Consider the following 17,839-nt stretch of genomic DNA (forward strand, 5'->3'; position numbering starts at 1 on the left):
CCATTATTTTGCTCAGTATTAAAATCAGAATTATTATCACAATATCATAATGTAAACAATGTTTGATTCTTCTTTCTCATTTTCAATCACATTGCACATTATTCATTCACGTGTACAAGTTGGCGAATAAAAATATTGCTGCTCCGTAGTCCTATTCATGGAGAGTTTTATTTACATGCTAAATATAAACACAGATGGATAGGGAGCTAGCTATGTTGTAGGCACTGCCACTACAGATCTCGCTTTAGCTAAGCTCCTCAATATCACAGCTGTATTCTCTATTCAGTATTCCTGGTTAGTGTAGTCTTTGAATAAAAAAAACAAAAAACATCTGTAATTGTAATAAAATTCATTCTTTATGTTCTTAAGTTGTAATCTGCATGTGTTGAACATTACAGAACATCGTAAAGGCAGGCAGTGCCATCTTGGACCCCAGCAATAAGGAGCACTGGGATCACATCCAGAGGACAGAGGGTGGGACGGCACACCTGCTCAGTCATTTTGAGGATTACACCACCACTGTGGCTCGCAACATGAGGAAGACCTACCTGAAACCCTTCATCATCGTAACAGACAATATGAGTGAGTCACGTCGCTGACATAAATCAAACACCTGATGGCCAGGAATTTATGATAACCCCGTACCCTGGTTAGTTGTGCAGATGCTTGTGTCAACTATGACATGCACATGTGTATTTGTCTAATAATGATTGTCTTTCTTCCCTCTTAAAGTTATGGCAGTGGATTATCTGGACTTTTCCACTCCAGATGATGTAAAGATGCCACCTTTCCAAAAGATTAAAGAGGAATATCCCAAAGACCTGCAGTCCTCAGTCCTGTTTCCAGAGTTTACAGTGAAATCCACTCAGAACAGAGGTAAACACTCGCATGCAGCATGCAAATGGATTCTCAGTGCTATCACGAAATGTGCCTTACTAGTAATTAATAGCTTAATCATTTAATACTACATAACTCTGCAGAGCATATTGAATTGCCTTGTCTAAATGGCTAGTGCATTTACGTGTTGCATTCTTAGACTAACCTGTTAATACTTTTAATATTTCATTTTGATGGAAACATTAGGTGTTCCACTGAAAGTAAGCCCAACAGTTTTAGCTTTGTAAAGAGGTGTAAACAAATATAGATGAACAAATCTCAAGTGCTATTCATTTTCCCCATTATATGAGCTAGAATTATTATACCCATTCCGATGCACTGCGTTTTTCCATGCAGTCGTTCCAACCGATGAGCCAGCATCTCAAACCCAGTCTACTGAGGAGGACCATACTCAGGATGAGAGGAGGAAGAGGGAAGCTGAAAGCCCTCCTCAGTTCCCTGTGGCTGCTGTTATCGTGTACCGAACACTGGGGCAGCTGCTGCCTGAGCACTATGACCCTGATCGACGCAGCCTCAGGTACACTCGCATCCTATCATTAAAATGAATTCAGATCCATTTTAAAGAAAGACTCTGCGATTTTTAAGTCAAAACGCTCGGGAAACGAGACTTGCCTGTCATTCAAGTTGTCTGTCAGATTAGAAAGCTCTTTCCCTATATATACATGCATGTGTTTTTTTTTTACAGTTTACTGTCTGTTGATCTGAGTTTCCTCTGCCTGTTGAGTTGCACTGTGCAATAGCAGGGCCGAGTGACTGCTTTAGGCTGTAGTTATTCAGTGACCTGTACAGCTGAAAGTCCTGAATCACACCTTATCACAACATAAAACCTTCAGCACAGATAGATCAACTGTTTAATTACAACATGCCTTTCAAATGCTGTGCAAACTTCAGTGGCAGTTTATTATTACGAGAAGGGAACATCCAAATATTTAGGACAGCTGGTATGCTACAGCTGTTCCTACTGATCGTGGACACTGTTTGGCCTGAAGCCAGAGACTGAGCGGGTCTGTTTCAGGAACTGCCCTCTTTCTCTGCAGGCTTCCCAATCGGCCCACCATCAACACACCCATCATCAGCACTACAGTGCACAGTGAAGGCCAACCTCTGTCCATGCCGCTGGAACAGCCCATCACACTCGACTACACTCTGCTGGAGACAGAGGAGAGGTCCAAGCCTGTGTGTGTGTTCTGGAACCACTCCATCACGTGAGTTTCTTTCACTTTCGCATATGCACCCCCATCCATACACTCATATTTCTTCATGCATTGTGCAGTTGTTCCAGATTTCTCTAGTTGGTGCTGTGATTTATTGTGATCTTCTGATCAACAATATTGTAGCCAAATTAAAACCTTCCTTCTCAGAACAGTTTGTAACCTTTAATGAACATTATGTAGGTGAGTATTATAGTCCACATTTAAGACAGTACACTGTAGCTTTCTCTGATAATCTAGCTTACTGTATGCAACCCCAATTCCAAAAAAACGTTGGGATGCTGTGTCAAATGTAAATTATTGATGATATTATGACATTATCTGTAGATGATGAGATTTACGTTCTAGAATTTGTAGATGCGGTTTTTGGCAGAACCTCTGCCCAGCTTTGCTTCTGAGAGACTCTGCCTCTCTGAGATACTCTTTTTATACCCAATCATATTACTGACTTGTTGCCAATTAACCTAATCAGTTTGTTCCTCCAGCTGTTTCTTTTTACTAACACTTATTTTCCAGCCTTTGGTTGCCCCGTCCCAACTTTTTTGAGACGTATTGCGGCCATCAAATTCAAAATTACCTTATTTTTTTCTTAAAACGTTACATTTCCTCTGTTTGTTCTATGTTCTATTGTGAATAACATATGGATTTATGAGATTCGCAAATCATTGCATTCTGTTTTTATTTACATTTTACACAGTGTCCCAACTTCTTTGGAATTTGGATTGTACTAACCCTGTCTTGTATGGTGTGTGTGTGTGTGTGTGTGTGTGTGTTGTAGGATTGGAGGGACGGGAGGTTGGTCTTCGAAAGGCTGTGAGCTCACCTTCAGAAACAAAACCCATATTAGCTGCCAGTGCAACCATATGACCAGTTTCGCCGTGCTCATGGACATCTCCAAAAGAGAGGTAGGTCTCGCTCCATGAGCTAGTTTAGTGTTACTCTACTGTTAGCATCAGTGCAGTTTTCTGGTATTAGCCTGGCACTGACATTAATCATTCTACACTCACATGGGAGGATGAATATATAAAATGACATTAGATAGGATTAGTCTATTTTGATCAAGATTAGGTCTCTAACGGTTAGCTGGGTTCAACATTTGAATGATCCCCGCCCATGTTCAGTAAGCTCTGCTCCCAGGATCTTTGATGGCCTGTAAAGTGTCTGTAAAATGACTGCCAGTAGGCGCATCCAAACACAAACGAGCACTCTGGACCAGAAGTCTGTTTTCCAAACTGTTTTTTTTATTAAGTCAGCGACTTAATACACTTTTGCTAAGGTCGTGACTTAACCCATTGTGTTTTTTTTTAGCGTGGTCTATATATCTTCCAGGTTATTTGTACAAGTGAATAAGCTGGTGTATTTGAAGATTACATTTCTGAGTGAAACTCTTTCCACACTGTGAGCAGTGATAAGGCTTCTCTCCTGTATTCATTATAAAAAATCCACTATTAGTCCTTTAATGGGAGAGCACTAAGCACGTGTCCAAGTGTAAACACTCCTAACATTTTCTTCATTCTTTCCCAGTCTCAAACCTTCCCATAAGAAACGGAAATTTGTACAAGCTAAAAAAAACCTACAAAAAGCTACACGTGACTAAGGACAAGCAACAAGGGCTTGTAGCTTTTCATTCAATGTGAAAGTGTGGGCAGCGTTTCTGCATGGCAGACATATGACACTGTGCATAAAAGCTCAATTAAGGTTGAAAACCTTTAGCTAAATTTGATCTAGGCAACTACAACCAGGCACGAATGGATTAAAAATTCGAGAAGGAAGTGAAATTTGACCAGGTTCCTAAACTTAAGACACAGGAAGAAAGACATAGGCTCTGGAATAAACGGTGCACTGATGCATCATGGGCTGTTTTCTTTAATCTGGAGTATTGATAGAATGTAAAGAAAGCAGTTGTCCCTTGGCATTTAAAAAATAAGGACAATAAGCTGGCATGTTTTTTTTTTAAGCAAAGAATTCTAGCTGAAATGATTTTAGCTCTGGAAATTTTATTTTTGTCAGACTTGGTTGTTGATCATCATGTACAAAATTTTTCTTCTCTCATTCTTTCTGGAATCGTTCACCACCTTGACTTCACTTCCACCTCGTCCACCCAGCATGGAGATGTGTTGCCACTAAAGATAGTCACATATGCCACAGTTTCTGCCTCATTGCTGGCTTTGCTGATCACCTTCATCCTGCTGGCCATCCTGCAGAAGCTCCGCTCCAACCTGCACAGCATCCACAAAAACCTCGTGGCAGCGCTCTTCTTCTCCGAGCTCGTCTTCCTTATCGGCATTAACCAGACAGACAACCCGGTGAGGCCCGCTCTCTTTCGCCATTTGCAAATAGACTATTTCTGCTGTTTTACAAATGGGATTTGAAGCTTTGGTGGTGTGTTTATAGAAAAGATTTTGAATGTGGAAGAACTTCTCGACTACGACGGGAATATTTTTACTCTGCGTATTTTGCTTAGAGGAGCATTTTTGGAGGTTGGTTTCTTGCTGTCAAACTTAACTAATTCCATCCCATAAGTCTTTAATTAGGAGCTGTGTGCAGTGAGGGGTTGGGGCAAGTGGATAGCTGTTGACAAATGACTGGGAATAACCAGCGTAGGGAAAAGGGTCTGTTTAGACTCAGGTGATTCACCGCTGAATAGAGAGAGACAGCCATTTCATTGGTAGAGATACAATCCCTGTAATTATACTTAAAAAAAAAAAATCACACACGCACACACATTGCTCATGCTGTTCGTACCTGGAAGGCGAGCTAGATTACAGCATTCGAGCGATGGTGTTTGAGTTGTTGGCCTCAGGCACTGGCAGACTATAAACTGGTGGGAGCTTAGACACCATGAAAAGATTTCGAAATACCACAGGCATCTTTTGTTAGCTAGATTATGTAATGTGTACCAATTAATTCTTTGGACAGGAATGCTCCGTTTTGTTTTTTGTTTTTGTTTTTTTTACTTGTGCCATAGTTCCCCTTTATATAAGCTGTTGTTTCCCCAATGCTTCTGTTGATTCTATTCTATTACAGACTTTTACCGTTGAATTTTTTTTCCAGGTATGAGCCTATCTTTGTGTAGTGATAAACAGGGGTGTGTGTGGTGTTAGGCAGTAGCGAGACAGTACGCTACAGTTGTACAGTCTGCGTTAATGAGCTCTCTCTGATGTCAATCTGTGGGCTCTGGCATGGAAACAAGCAGGGACTGGTGTCTACTAGTGAAGCTACTTATAATATCGTATATAAACATAGTGTATAATCTTGCTGTAATAATAAAAATAACATAGGGACTTCCCACGTACAGTTCTAGTTTTATAAACAGTGTAATACTAACATGAGGAGCACATAGGATCGCCTAAGTAATCTCTTGAACATTATTCATGGTATAACATATCAGAAAACTAGAACTGTTCTTTTTATCTGTTTGCCACCCGGTCCAGTAGTAAAGGGTCCAGTTAGGATTTTGTTCAGGGTTTGGCCACAACTGGCACCAAAAGGAACTGAAGGAACTTGAGGTGAATCCTGGTTCATGTTTGTTCAGAAAGCTTTTTCAGAACACTAGGAAGTTATTAGATATCTGCAGTCCCTCCTTAAATCAACGGGGCAGGGTAGTAAACAGGAAGTACTAATAGCTGAGAGAGCATTTTGTTGTTCTTGTCCGAATATTAACAGCGGCTTTGGTTATTCAGGTGCAGGTACACCACCTCCAGCAGCCGTGTTACTAACTACAGCCCAAATTCCCTTGATGTGTCCCCTCTGACGTTCCCTTCTCTCTCCCTCTCTGTGCTGTGTGCAGTTTGTGTGTACAGTGATTGCAATCCTGCTGCACTTCTTCTACATGTGCACATTTGCCTGGATGTTTGTGGAAGGCCTGCACATTTACCGCATGCTCACAGAGATGCGCAACATCAACCACGGACACATGCGCTTTTACTATGCCATCGGGTGGGGCATCCCTGCTATCATCACAGGTTAGTCTCTCTCTCTCTCTGTCTCTCTCTCACTCACACACACATACACTCATATGGACCAACACGTTAGACTGCGCACTCTAACGCCATCATCAAAACACCAGGGGATTATCTTTAAGAAGAATGATGTTCATCCGTTCAGTGCAGTTCCAGAGACTTGTAGAATCTATGCCAAGACACACTGAAGTTGTTCCGGAGCCCTGTGGTGGCCGAGCGCCTTTCTAAGGCACGTTATGTTGTTTTTTGTCCCTTAATTTGTCACCAGTCTGTGCATTGTAGCCATTCATTAGCTATATTATCACAGAAAACCTCCCATCTATGTAAGTACACTGTTGTTATGAACAAATTGTCAGCCGCCTTGCAATGAATGTAGGTACAAGACAGGTAAATAAACTGGTGTACATCTATAAACACATACACACACAAACAGCCATGTAAAAATACTTAATTCAAACCACACGGCCATGAAGTCATGCTGGAGCTTGTTTCATCTCTGAAAAATCACTGTGATCCCTTGGGAAAGAAGTCTCTCTCTCACACACACACACACACACACACACACACACACACACACACTCCTTCTCTCTCTGTCTAGTTAGAACACCTCCTCTGAGGTGCTGGCTCCATGAAGGTGTCTCTTACCCCTCTGGCAGCCACTCAAAGCCAGAGCAAAACCAACTCTAGCACACACATAATAGAGGCCAGACATGCTCTTATTCAGCTCATAATCTACTCCCTTTACATTTGAACCCCCTGTGCAGTGTTTGTATAATCCACTGTGTGCGCATGTGTGTGTGTGTGTGTGTGTGCTTGCAGGTCTAGCTGTTGGGTTAGATCCACAGGGCTATGGCAACCCAGATTTTTGCTGGCTATCAGTCCATGACACACTGATCTGGAGCTTCGCTGGGCCCATTGCCGTTGTCGTGCTGGTTGGTGCATTGCAACACAAAACACACACATACAGGAAAATGCAACACAATGACAATGAGTATCCTTCGCGTGTCATTTGGCTTTCTTCAGCCATTTCTTTATTAAATATCATGTTATCATTTGTAACTATATTTTGGAAGTTCCACTGAATCCTCACACAGTTGGCATGATCTGTGCCACAGGTGAACATAGTGATTTTCGTGCTGGCGGCCAAGGCATCGTGCGGACGCAGACGCAGAAGCTTCGAGAAGTCTGGAGCCATGTGAGTTACTTTATCCACACACTCAGACTTTGAGTACCTGCAGGTCTTATGATATAAAGGTATTCAGAGTTATATATTTATGTGTGTGTGTGTGTGTGTGTGTGTCCAGTCCTGCACTGCGGATGGCCTTCCTGCTCTTGCTGCTCATCAGTGCTACCTGGCTGTTGGGCCTCATGGCTGTTAACAGTGATGTCATGCTCTTCCACTACCTGTTTGCCATCTTCAGCTGTTTACAGGTGAGTTTACTAGAGTAATGCCGATGAAATTCTATGAAACACTTAAGCCATACTTTGTGTTCTGCTTTTTTTTTCAACTGAGCATTTTATCAGCAGAAAATATTAAAAATAAATTTGAATAATACGGTATTTCTTTACTTTTACTTAGCTTGAAATTCATTTATAAGAGTTCACATTGCTGAATATGGAAATAATTACTCCGAGCATAGCAGTGTGTGTAAGTGCCGTAATTTATTTCATCAGAATGTATTAGGGTATATAATAAGGGCTAAGTTTAAATTAGAGCTGCAACAACTAATCAGTAAAATTGATAATAACCGATTCTGAAGATCGTTGTCAACGAATCTCATTATCGATTAGTTGGTCTTTGCGCAGCCCGGGGGAGATTTACTCATTACGTTACTTCTGTTCAGAAAACACGCTTCCGAGAGTAAGTACTAAAGTTGTGTCCCAAATGATGTACTATACACTTACACTATGCACTATGTACTCTACCATCTAGTGTATGAATTTTAGAAAGGTAACATCTCAAATATATCACTAGCAGTTTTTTTACTAACCGGAAGTAAAAGTCGCTTCCTATTCGATGGCACATGATGTCATACTCACGTAATGCAACTCCGCTAGCTTTAGCCCAATACCCAGAGTCACCGACAGTGACTTTCTTCAGTTTACTGTTTGTGTACTTAGTTATATACTTAGTTTTTTTTAATATATAAGTATTTATGCATTATTTTTTATGGATGCACAAAAAGCACAGAATTAAACTACAGTGCTAAATGAATAATAAATATTCTGGAGTGTCTGTGTGTATTGGGTTCTTTTCATTCTTATATAATTGGACAAACAGTTGTGTAACATTTTAGTCTGAAGTTTATATTTGTAACACTCAGTTTGTGGATTTTATTTTAAATAAATGAAAAAAATGGTACTGAAAGGTTTATTATTTTGTATAATAATTATTTTAGAGCAAAGTTCTGATATTTTTTATTCTTTGACTTGAGCAGGTTCCCACAAATTTGACAGCATTTAGTATTATTTTATTTAGTTAGGATTATTTCCGTAGTGTACTTTGTAACCCTTCTTTTTTTTTTAAGTAGTTTGAACATTGTACTTCGGTTTCCTCATAATAATTGAACAATTCCGTCTAAAGGTTTTCTAGATATTTATATAATAGCTAGAGAACAAATAGCTCGGCTTGATCTTAGATATGGCTGTGTCGTTGAATTACACATCACTATATAACATTTATTGGGATTTCTTGTGTTTTTGCAGGGCATTTTCATTTTCCTTTTCCACTGTGTGTTAAGTAAAGAAGTGAGAAAGAATCTGAAGCTGGTGTTCACAGGGAAGAAGCCAGTGCCAGAAGAGTCGACTACAACACGTGCTTCTCTGCTGACTGTAAGTGGAGGAAGGTGATACGTAGCAGAACTGAAACCTCACAGTCATTCGCACCCAGTGCTCTCTCACTGTCCACATTGATGCGTGTCACAGTGTCTGTGACATTATTGCTTGAGTACACTGTGGTGTAATGTATTTGGAATTGAAGATCCTCTTGGACATTTTTATCCCTGATGATATAGATTGGCGTGTACTAAGCTATCCAGCTAGCAAACGTATCTATTGTTATTGTACATTGTGATTACTACTGAGAATTATGGAAATATAAATTAAGAAGACTGATTGCGCCTAGTTGCGACAGATCTGTGACAGGGAAAAAGGTGATGCAAATATTGTCTCAAGCTGTGTACCGACTCCAAGCACACTAACGATTTGATTGGGCAATTTACAAACAATTAGAAAGCCTGTCTGCATTGCAGTCCTGTGCACGCATGCCAGTGGGTGTGTGTTTTATATTCAAAAGCAAGCCAAATTCATCTCTATAATGCAGTCTGTGAAACTATATTGTTTGCAAGCCAAAGCATGTAAATATTGGCTAAATGCTCAATAGGTGCTGCTCCCATAGAAGATATAACTAAGATACATACAGGGAGCTTGAGCATGTGAATGCACCTGGCCCTTATAAGGCTCAGTAACATTTAAAGGTCTCCTAATAGCCAGGAAGATATTACTTCCTTAGTTCATTTAAGCATTGGAATCGTTAAACTTTAATGTCAGCTGCCAATTAGGAGGCCTTTTACACAGCCTTAGCGTATCAGTGTTTAAGACTGGTGCTCAAATGGAAAAGCTGTAATGCCTTACAAGATTGTGGCATTCGTCATGATTAGAAGCAACACAGTCACTTAATCCTACTAAAAGAGTTCGATAATGTTTACATGCTTCAGATAGCAAATATCCATAATTCACACACATAATTGTTTGCAGTATAGTCAGATAAAGTTGGGTTGTTTTTCAATAACACAAGATTTCAGTTTACTGGCACCCTGTCCAGGGTGCACCCTGCCTTGTACCCGATGTTCCCTGGGATAGGCTCCAGGTTCCCCCGTGACCCTGAAAAGGAGTAAGCGGTAGAAGATGGATGAATGGATGGAAGAATTCAGTTTAATTCAATCCTTTATTTAAAAATTCAGAGTACAATATGAGAGCCCTCAGTTTCAAATATTAAAGCTAACAACCAACAGGTGTTTATAGTGTTGAAAAAATAAATAAATCAGATGAACAGATATTGGATTGCCTTGCACCTCCGGGGTTGCGGGTTGGAATCCCACCTCCACCCTGTGCGCACGGAGTTTGCATGTTCGCCTTGTGCTTCGGGGGTTTCCTCTGGGTACTCTGGTTTCCTGCCCGAGTCTAAAGACATGCATTGTAGGCTGATTGGCATTTCTAAATTGTCTGTAGTTTTGTGAATGTGTGTGTGATTGTGCCCTGTGATGGGTTGACACCCCCTTCCAGGGTGTCCCGTGCCTTGTGCGCCAAGTCCACTGGGATAGGCTCCAGGTTCCCCCATGACCCTGTGTAGGATAAGAGGTATAGAAAATGGATGGATGGATGGATGGATGGATAGTATGCCTCAGGTAGTGTAGAGATAGCAGGAGAAAATGGCTCCATTTCCATTTGACATTCATGCTTATTTATACTAATGGTATAGAGATGTTCTTAAGCAATTTTTAGTAGTTTCTTGGGCAAACAAATAATTACCGCATTAAACATAATAGTATAAAGCTTTATTTTATTACTACTTGCAATGGTGCATCCACAATCTTCCTCTTCCTCATTCCCAGCGCTCACTGAACTGCAACAACACATACACAGAGGATGGCACAATCTTCCGCTCAGCAATCGGAGAGTCCACCGTGTCTCTGGAGAGCACCATCAGGTCAGCCAAGAGCCACAGCGGCTACCTCGCTTACTCTTTCAGGTAACATTCTGCTGCATGCATGGCCCTGCCACACCTTTCCTCTCATCTTTTCCTCGCACTCTCTCTCTCTTTTTCATGTTTTTTTTTCTCTCTCATTCCTTCACTCTCATTATCTCTTCCTCTTTCTTTCTTATCCATGTGGATTTCTAACATACCCACTCATACCATTGATGATTTCATGTAAAACAATCCTCACTCTTTTTTGGCTCAAGCGCATGGCACTGCCTCAGCTCTACAACACTGCAGTTTTACACACACCTACTAACACCGTACGTGTCCATGCAACGACTGATTTTAATATCATTAATCAGACAAAATTCCCATTTCGATGAAGTCATGTTCAGAACAGAATTCATCTTTGTCCTCGTCCATACAGCCATCTAATCTGCACATTAGTGATGTCTGACTAAGGCAGAGTGGGAAGTGTTTTGGGAAATTCTGAGCCCGTGCAGAACAGACTCGGACATGCAGCTTAAGTGCCTCCAGCTAAAATATCAGTCAGTCTGAACTGCAGTGCTTTGTTGTATCTACACACCTCAAACCCTAGAATTACCAAAGGGGTAGTTGAGATCGGTGTCAGATTGGTGAAAGTAATTTATTAGCCTGACATTTACAACTGTGGTTTCAGTATTATCCTGTCTTATACAGGAAGTCACCTCCTCATGGAAGTTTTAACTAGGCCAGTCAGCTGTACACTATATCATTAACTATAGTTAAATTCACCAAATAAGGCAGGCATACTCTACTGTGCAACAAGCCTAAGTTCTGTATTAGATAACGTTTTGTTACTATTTTGGAAGAGTTAAAAATGTTAAGCAGAATAAATAAAGCAACTTTTATTCACATGTAATTAGAGAAGCACCGATGTATAGTTTAAATAGTTTAAAAACATCCGATGATCAGGGCCGATTATATCCTGTCAATCAAAAGAGGGCGGGAAAACACATCGATTTCGTGCTGTGTGTAAAGATGATGTGTCTCGTGTGGAATGACGACAAAACTGCAGTTTGTAATCTCTGTAATCTCTGCACTGATAAAATTTTACACCAGACGCTGCAGCAGTGAAGCAGGAGTTTTGGCGTCGAGAAAAAATTTTTTTGCCGAGCTGCTCACGCTGAATTAAAGGGCCAGTACACCGTTGAAAGATTTAAATGAAGATGAATTGACAAAACAGTACATATTGCACAGAAAAATATATTTCATATCCAGTTAATGTTAATATATAAAAAGTTGATATTATATATTACCAGTTTGATGTCAGTGATGGAGTAGAAATGCTTTTGTTAGTGGAGAGTGAATGTGAGACTAACAGGAGGTTTTTTAGAATTCAGTCAATGTTAATATGAATTAATAACATCCAGTAAGTTAAGAAATCTTACTTTAACCTTCAGAATTTAGTTAATGTTAGTGTGCGTAATGTGTTTTCTGTTTATGAGACCAGTTACTGTGGAACAACGTGTTGAAATGGAGAGAATAAAGTTTTTATTTGCATTTCTTTCAGAATTTTGGAATTCATTATTATTCATTTAAAAGAAGGCATAAAAGGCAGAACTATCGGTATCGGTATCGGCCGATATCACTCTGAATAATCGGTTATCGGTATCGGCTGAGAAATTTAATATCGGTGCATCTCTATATGAAATGGATGGATGGATTGATGGATAAATAATGGATAACTGGGAAGATGTTTCTTGTTTGTCCTTCATTGTATGTCTCTATTCTATCTATCCCATCTCTCCCTCTCTCTCTCTCGGAATCCCCCACTCTCTCTCAAACACAGAGATGACCAGAAGCCCAGTGTCTCCACAGGAACAGCTAAAGCTGGACACGCAGACCTTGATGGCTCGTTGTTCCACCGCAACGGCACTAAGGCAGACGGTACAAATCTTACATTCTTATTTCTCTTTTTAACATTATGTTAAATGAACACTTGTTTTATGAACACGTTTGTGTATAAATAAGTGTTTCTAAAACCTAGTTTGTAAAAGTATGAAGGCATTCGTACACCATCTGCAACAGTTCTAGCCGATTGGTTGAGTTACGCTCGTGTGTTTTCTCGTTTTGCGTGGTGTCGTCAGACTCGGACTCAGACAGCGAGCTTTCTGCGGATGAGCACAGCAGCTCCTACGCCTCGTCCCACTCCTCCGACAGTGAGGATGATGATGATGAAGTCCACATGAAGCCCAAGTGGAACAACGAGCGGCAGCCACTACACAGCACTCCAAAAGGTTCCTGCAGTTTATTTATTAATCAGCACTGGGCTCTCGTGGTTTATTTTTAAAGGAGTCACATCATGATTTTTTAAAAACATTTTCAAACGTTAATTATGTTGTTTATTGGTTGTAAGAGAATACGTTAACATGCTTTAATGTAAAAAAAACAAAAAAACAAACGCATTATTTGTCAAATACCGTACATTATTGCAGTACCTCTATTACCGGGCTGCCTAAAACGCTCCAATTTTCCAAAGCCCCACATTCCGAAAAGCCCAGAGTGCTCTGATTGGCCAGCTGACCCGTTGCGTTGTGATTGGCCAAAAGCCTTGCGTGTGTCGAAAAAGTAACTCCCTTTAGTTCTAGTGTTAGCCTCCAAGGCTTCTAGAGCTATTCTAAGCTCCTAATCAACATGTCGTCGGTTTTACCATATCAGTTCGAGCCCGATTCAGAAAATGCGGATGATCAAGCGGAAGCACATTTGCAAACACGACTTGAGCAGAATGTTTCGCAGTAGTACTTTTTTATTTTGTAACTCTCTTACCTTTCAGATACGATGTAAATTCCGACCCCGCCGGCGGGGCTTACTATGCTGTACACAGTTTCCGTGTGTACATAGGCACTCATGTGATATACCTTTGGAAAGCTAGGATCCTTGTGATTCGATTGATATAAACCGTTTCAAGATACAATCACAGCAGCAGCTACAATCAACGTCTCTGTCAGACTACCGACATACAAACAAACACTAAAAAACAATGAGGCAACATTAGCTAGCACGTTAGCAGACGTTAAGCAAACGTTTGGGTTGTACTGCTCAGGAACAGCATTATAAATAAACAGTAACCACTGATTCCTAATTTCGTCCGTTTTCGGAAGGTTAAACACACAGCGTCTCCACGACATGGCGCCTGAATTCACTGTAGCCTTGACTGAATTCACTGAAGCCTCGCCTTCTTTCTTTGTGGCTGCCTTTGGGCGGGTTTATGCTGTGACGTAGAGAAATGACAGAAGTACATACAGCGTTTCGGGCAGGTCTGGAGGAGTGTTCTCTGATAGACAGAATAAATCCCTTTGCGGGAAAATATGAGTTTTGGGACTTTGCAGAGCATATACATGCACAAACAGATACATTACTCTCCCAGAAGGAAAACATTCAAAATCATGTTATGACCCCTTTAAAATCGCTGTATATTAATAGGTTAGACGTGGATAAGTGATAAGTGCTTTTCTTTGACAAGTGTTTGTCAGGTGATTGGTTATTTCTCCCTCTGTTTTACGGCACAGTGGACTCAGTGGCAAATCACATGAAGCCTTACTGGCCCGCTGAGGCCACAACAGCGAGTGACAGTGAGGAGGCAGGAGGGGCGGAGAGGCTGAGGGTGGAGACTAAAGTGAATGTGGAGCTCCATCAGGAGAACAAGCTGAACCACATAGGAGAATCACTGCAGGATAAGGACTCCACAAGCAGAGATGGAGGAACTACCAACCAGACAAACAGCAACCACCAGCCAGAACAGAGGAAGGGTGAGGGAAAAAATTCAGGTTTATTATAACTGTTTGTTGGACACAGGATCATTGTTGTCTGTTATTAGATACAAATGTACACCAGTCACGTTAGGAAACCAACATTCATACATAAAAAAATGCTGCTGTTATATAAGCCCATTTTCTGATTTCAAGGATGGATGGAGGGATGTGTGCTGCATATGGAGGGTACACATACAGTGCCTGCCACAAATTTTGGCACCCTTGGTAAATATGAGCAAAGAAGGCTGTGAAAATTCTTCATTGTTTAATTTTTTGTTAAAAAAAACTTCACAAGAATTCTCTGCTCTCATAGATATCAAACAATTGCAAACAAAACAGGTTTATCAAAAAAAAATATTTGTGAAATATAGGTGTGCAACAATTATTGGCACCCTTTTAGTCAATACTTTGTGCCACCTCCCTTCGCCAAGATAACAGCTGTGATTCTTCTCCTGTAATGCCTGATGAGATTGGAGAATACATGGTGAGGGATCTGAGATCATTCCTCCATACAGAATCTCTTTCAAGGTCCACGCTGGTGGACTCTCCTCTTCAGTTCACCACACAGGTTTTCTATGGGTTTCAGGTCAGGGGACTGGGATGGCCATGGCAGGACCTTGATTTTGTGGTCAGTAAACCATTTTTGTGTTGATTTGATGTATGTTTTGGATCATTGTCCTGCTGGCCAGGATGCCATGTATCCTAACAAAATGTCCAGGTCTTCTGGCAGAAAAACAGGCCCAAAACATTAAAGAGCCACCACCATATTTAAGTGTGGGCATGAGGTACTTTTCCATATTACTACCTCTCTGTGTGCGCCAAAACCACCTCTGGTGTTTATTACCAAAAAGCTCTATTTTGGTTTCATCTGACCATAGAACCCGATCCCATTTGAAGTTCCAGTAGTGTCTGAAAAACTGAAGACGCTTGAGTTTGTTTTTGGATGAGAGTAGAGGCTTTTTTCTTGAAACCCTTCCAAACAACTTGTTTTGATGTAGGTGATTTCAGATTGTTGTTTTGGAGATTTTCTGACCCCAAGACGCAACTCACTCCTGCAATTCTCCAGCTGTGATCCTTGGAGATTTTTTGGTCACTCGAACCATCCTCTTCACAGTGCACTGAGACAATATAGACACACGTCCAATTCCAGGTTGATTCATCACATTTCCAGTTGACTGGAACTTCTTAATTATTGCCCTGATGGTGGAAATGGGCATTTTCAATGCTTGTGTTATTTTCTTATAGCCACTTCCCATTTTGTGAAGCTCAACAACCTTTTGCCGCACATCACAGCTATATTACTCGGTCTTACCCATTGTTATGACTGACTAAGGGAATTTGGCCTACGTGTTATATTTATTATATTGTTATTATATTGTTATTATATTATAAATATGTACACGTAGTAATATATGTTATATTACTACGTGTACATATTTATAACCCTGTGAAACAGGAAGTCATGGTTGAGTAATTTTCTGTTCCTGGTCACCCAGGTGTATTAAAATTTTTTAAATATCAATGGGAATATACTTCAAATATATTTTTCTCATATGAATTCATAGGGGTGCCAATAATTGTGGCACGCGTACATTTAACGATATATTTTTTTGATAAACCTGTGTTGTGTTTGCAATTGTTGATATCCATGAGAGCAGAGTATTTATGTTAATTCTTTTAACAAAAGATCAAAAGGTTAAACATTAAAGACAAATTTTTCACCGCATGCTCATATTTACCAAGGGTGCCAATATTAGTGGAGGACACTAGGTGGGATGCTAAATGGATAGATATGTAGATGGCTAGAAGGATGCATAAATGGAGAGATAGATGTATGGATAGATGGATTGATAGATGGATGTGAGGCTACATAGGTTATATGTAGATGGGATGGATTGGGATGATATATGAATGGGTGGATGGATGGGTGGAATTTTTCGACTAACCGACCAATGAAAATTTAGACGACCAGGCCACTTCTATACGACTAACAATTGGTCGACTATTATGGGGCAGCCCTAGAAATAATATTACTAAGAGAGTCCTTTGCGACAATATTTTTATACATTCATTTGTCCACAGGCATTCTGAAGAACAAGATCACATATCCTCCGCCACTTACAGACAAGAACATGAAGAACAAACTGAGAGAGAAACTTTCAGACTACAACCCTCCTACCATCTCCTCACGCACGCCGTCTGTAACTTCCAATGACGGAGTTAACAGTCACAACGTCCTCATCAAAACCCCGCACCGTGTCCTGCCTTCCAGAGAGCTGCAGAACGGAGTGGTGCTGAACATCAACGGCGGCAACCAGTCAGACTCCGAGTAAGTAGGCATGTAACCCCCAACGATATGACATAACACAATCTTTTATGCTTGTGAAAAACATAAAAGAGTATTTTTGAGAACGTTTGTTGAATTCCTCTCAGGCATGCAGTTTAGTTTATTGAATGCAGGGTATTTCTTTCTTTACTTGCACTTTTGCATGGACTTTTGTCCCATCTGCCTGTAGCCCTGCCCGAAAACCCGTCTAACCAGCATGGTATCACTCACTCCATCTCTTACATCTCTTTCTTTCTTTTTCTCCATCCCGCTCTTTCCCTCTCTTTTTTTTTTTCAACACAGCGGCAGTAACGAAACCTCAATCTGACCCAGCAGGAAGCCAGAGGAGTCTCTCCCTGCGTAACAGCAGCTGTCCTCATGATAGAGACGAGAAGAGGAGCGGAGAGAAGGATGACATGCTTTATGGACCACCTGGCCTCTCTTTCCTGACCTCTTTATCTCCTACACTCCAGTGGAGAACAGTATTACTGCAGACTTCTGCCTGCGTGGGACAGAAATATAAATGATAAGAAGGGAATGTATGAAACTGAGCTCGAGGGGGATACGCACTGTGCCAAACTGCTGCAAGAACTGGAAACTACATCCCCCATAATGCATAATAGAGCTGTGTGTAACAAGTGACTCGAGCTGAAAACTGCAGGATGTGATAAAGGATGTTATCACTAGTACTTATTGGAACTGAATGAGTGGGAAAGAGTCACATGAGACCTGTGTGATAAAAAAAAAAAAAAAAGACATTTTAATTAATGCAAATATGAGCTGCATTTTTCACCAAGTGCCCTAGTTTGTTTGTCTGTCCTCCGAGAGGAGTTTTTTTTGTTTTTTTTTTGTAATTATGTAGATACTGGTGAAATGACTATTTTGTATATGGACTGTTTCTTGTGAGTTTTCAGGCACATTTTTATACTGATTTTTTTTTTTTTTTTTAA

The 17,839-nt window shown here is 40.6% G+C and overlaps 1 protein-coding gene across 4 annotated transcripts in view; it reads left to right on the plus strand.

Annotated features, from left to right (window-relative positions):
• The window catches only part of celsr1a (cadherin EGF LAG seven-pass G-type receptor 1a), a 96,951-nt gene extending 79,112 nt beyond the window's left edge, over positions 1 to 17,839 (plus strand). For 2 of the 4 annotated variants that reach the window (XM_053649858.1, XM_053649861.1), the window contains 17 exons: positions 399 to 582; positions 733 to 876; positions 1,234 to 1,414; positions 1,935 to 2,102; positions 2,887 to 3,013; positions 4,214 to 4,414; positions 5,899 to 6,073; positions 6,890 to 7,002; positions 7,186 to 7,265; positions 7,375 to 7,501; positions 8,777 to 8,902; positions 10,684 to 10,820; positions 12,601 to 12,698; positions 12,899 to 13,048; positions 14,321 to 14,560; positions 16,646 to 16,892; positions 17,226 to 17,839. In XM_053649858.1, the coding sequence (XP_053505833.1) occupies positions 399 to 582; positions 733 to 876; positions 1,234 to 1,414; positions 1,935 to 2,102; positions 2,887 to 3,013; positions 4,214 to 4,414; positions 5,899 to 6,073; positions 6,890 to 7,002; positions 7,186 to 7,265; positions 7,375 to 7,501; positions 8,777 to 8,902; positions 10,684 to 10,820; positions 12,601 to 12,698; positions 12,899 to 13,048; positions 14,321 to 14,560; positions 16,646 to 16,892; positions 17,226 to 17,253 (2,526 nt within the window). In that variant the 3' untranslated portion in view covers positions 17,254 to 17,839. Of the gene's footprint in view, positions 1 to 398; positions 583 to 732; positions 877 to 1,233; positions 1,415 to 1,934; positions 2,103 to 2,886; positions 3,014 to 4,213; positions 4,415 to 5,898; positions 6,074 to 6,889; positions 7,003 to 7,185; positions 7,266 to 7,374; positions 7,502 to 8,776; positions 8,903 to 10,683; positions 10,821 to 12,600; positions 12,699 to 12,898; positions 13,049 to 14,320; positions 14,561 to 16,645; positions 16,893 to 17,192 lie in introns of all 4 variants that reach the window. The other 2 variants (XM_053649859.1, XM_053649860.1) reach the window with 2 other exon arrangements.

The sequence above is a fragment of the Ictalurus furcatus genome, chromosome 19 (genome assembly GCF_023375685.1).
Source record: "Ictalurus furcatus strain D&B chromosome 19, Billie_1.0, whole genome shotgun sequence".
Taxonomy (NCBI): domain Eukaryota; kingdom Metazoa; phylum Chordata; class Actinopteri; order Siluriformes; family Ictaluridae; genus Ictalurus; species Ictalurus furcatus.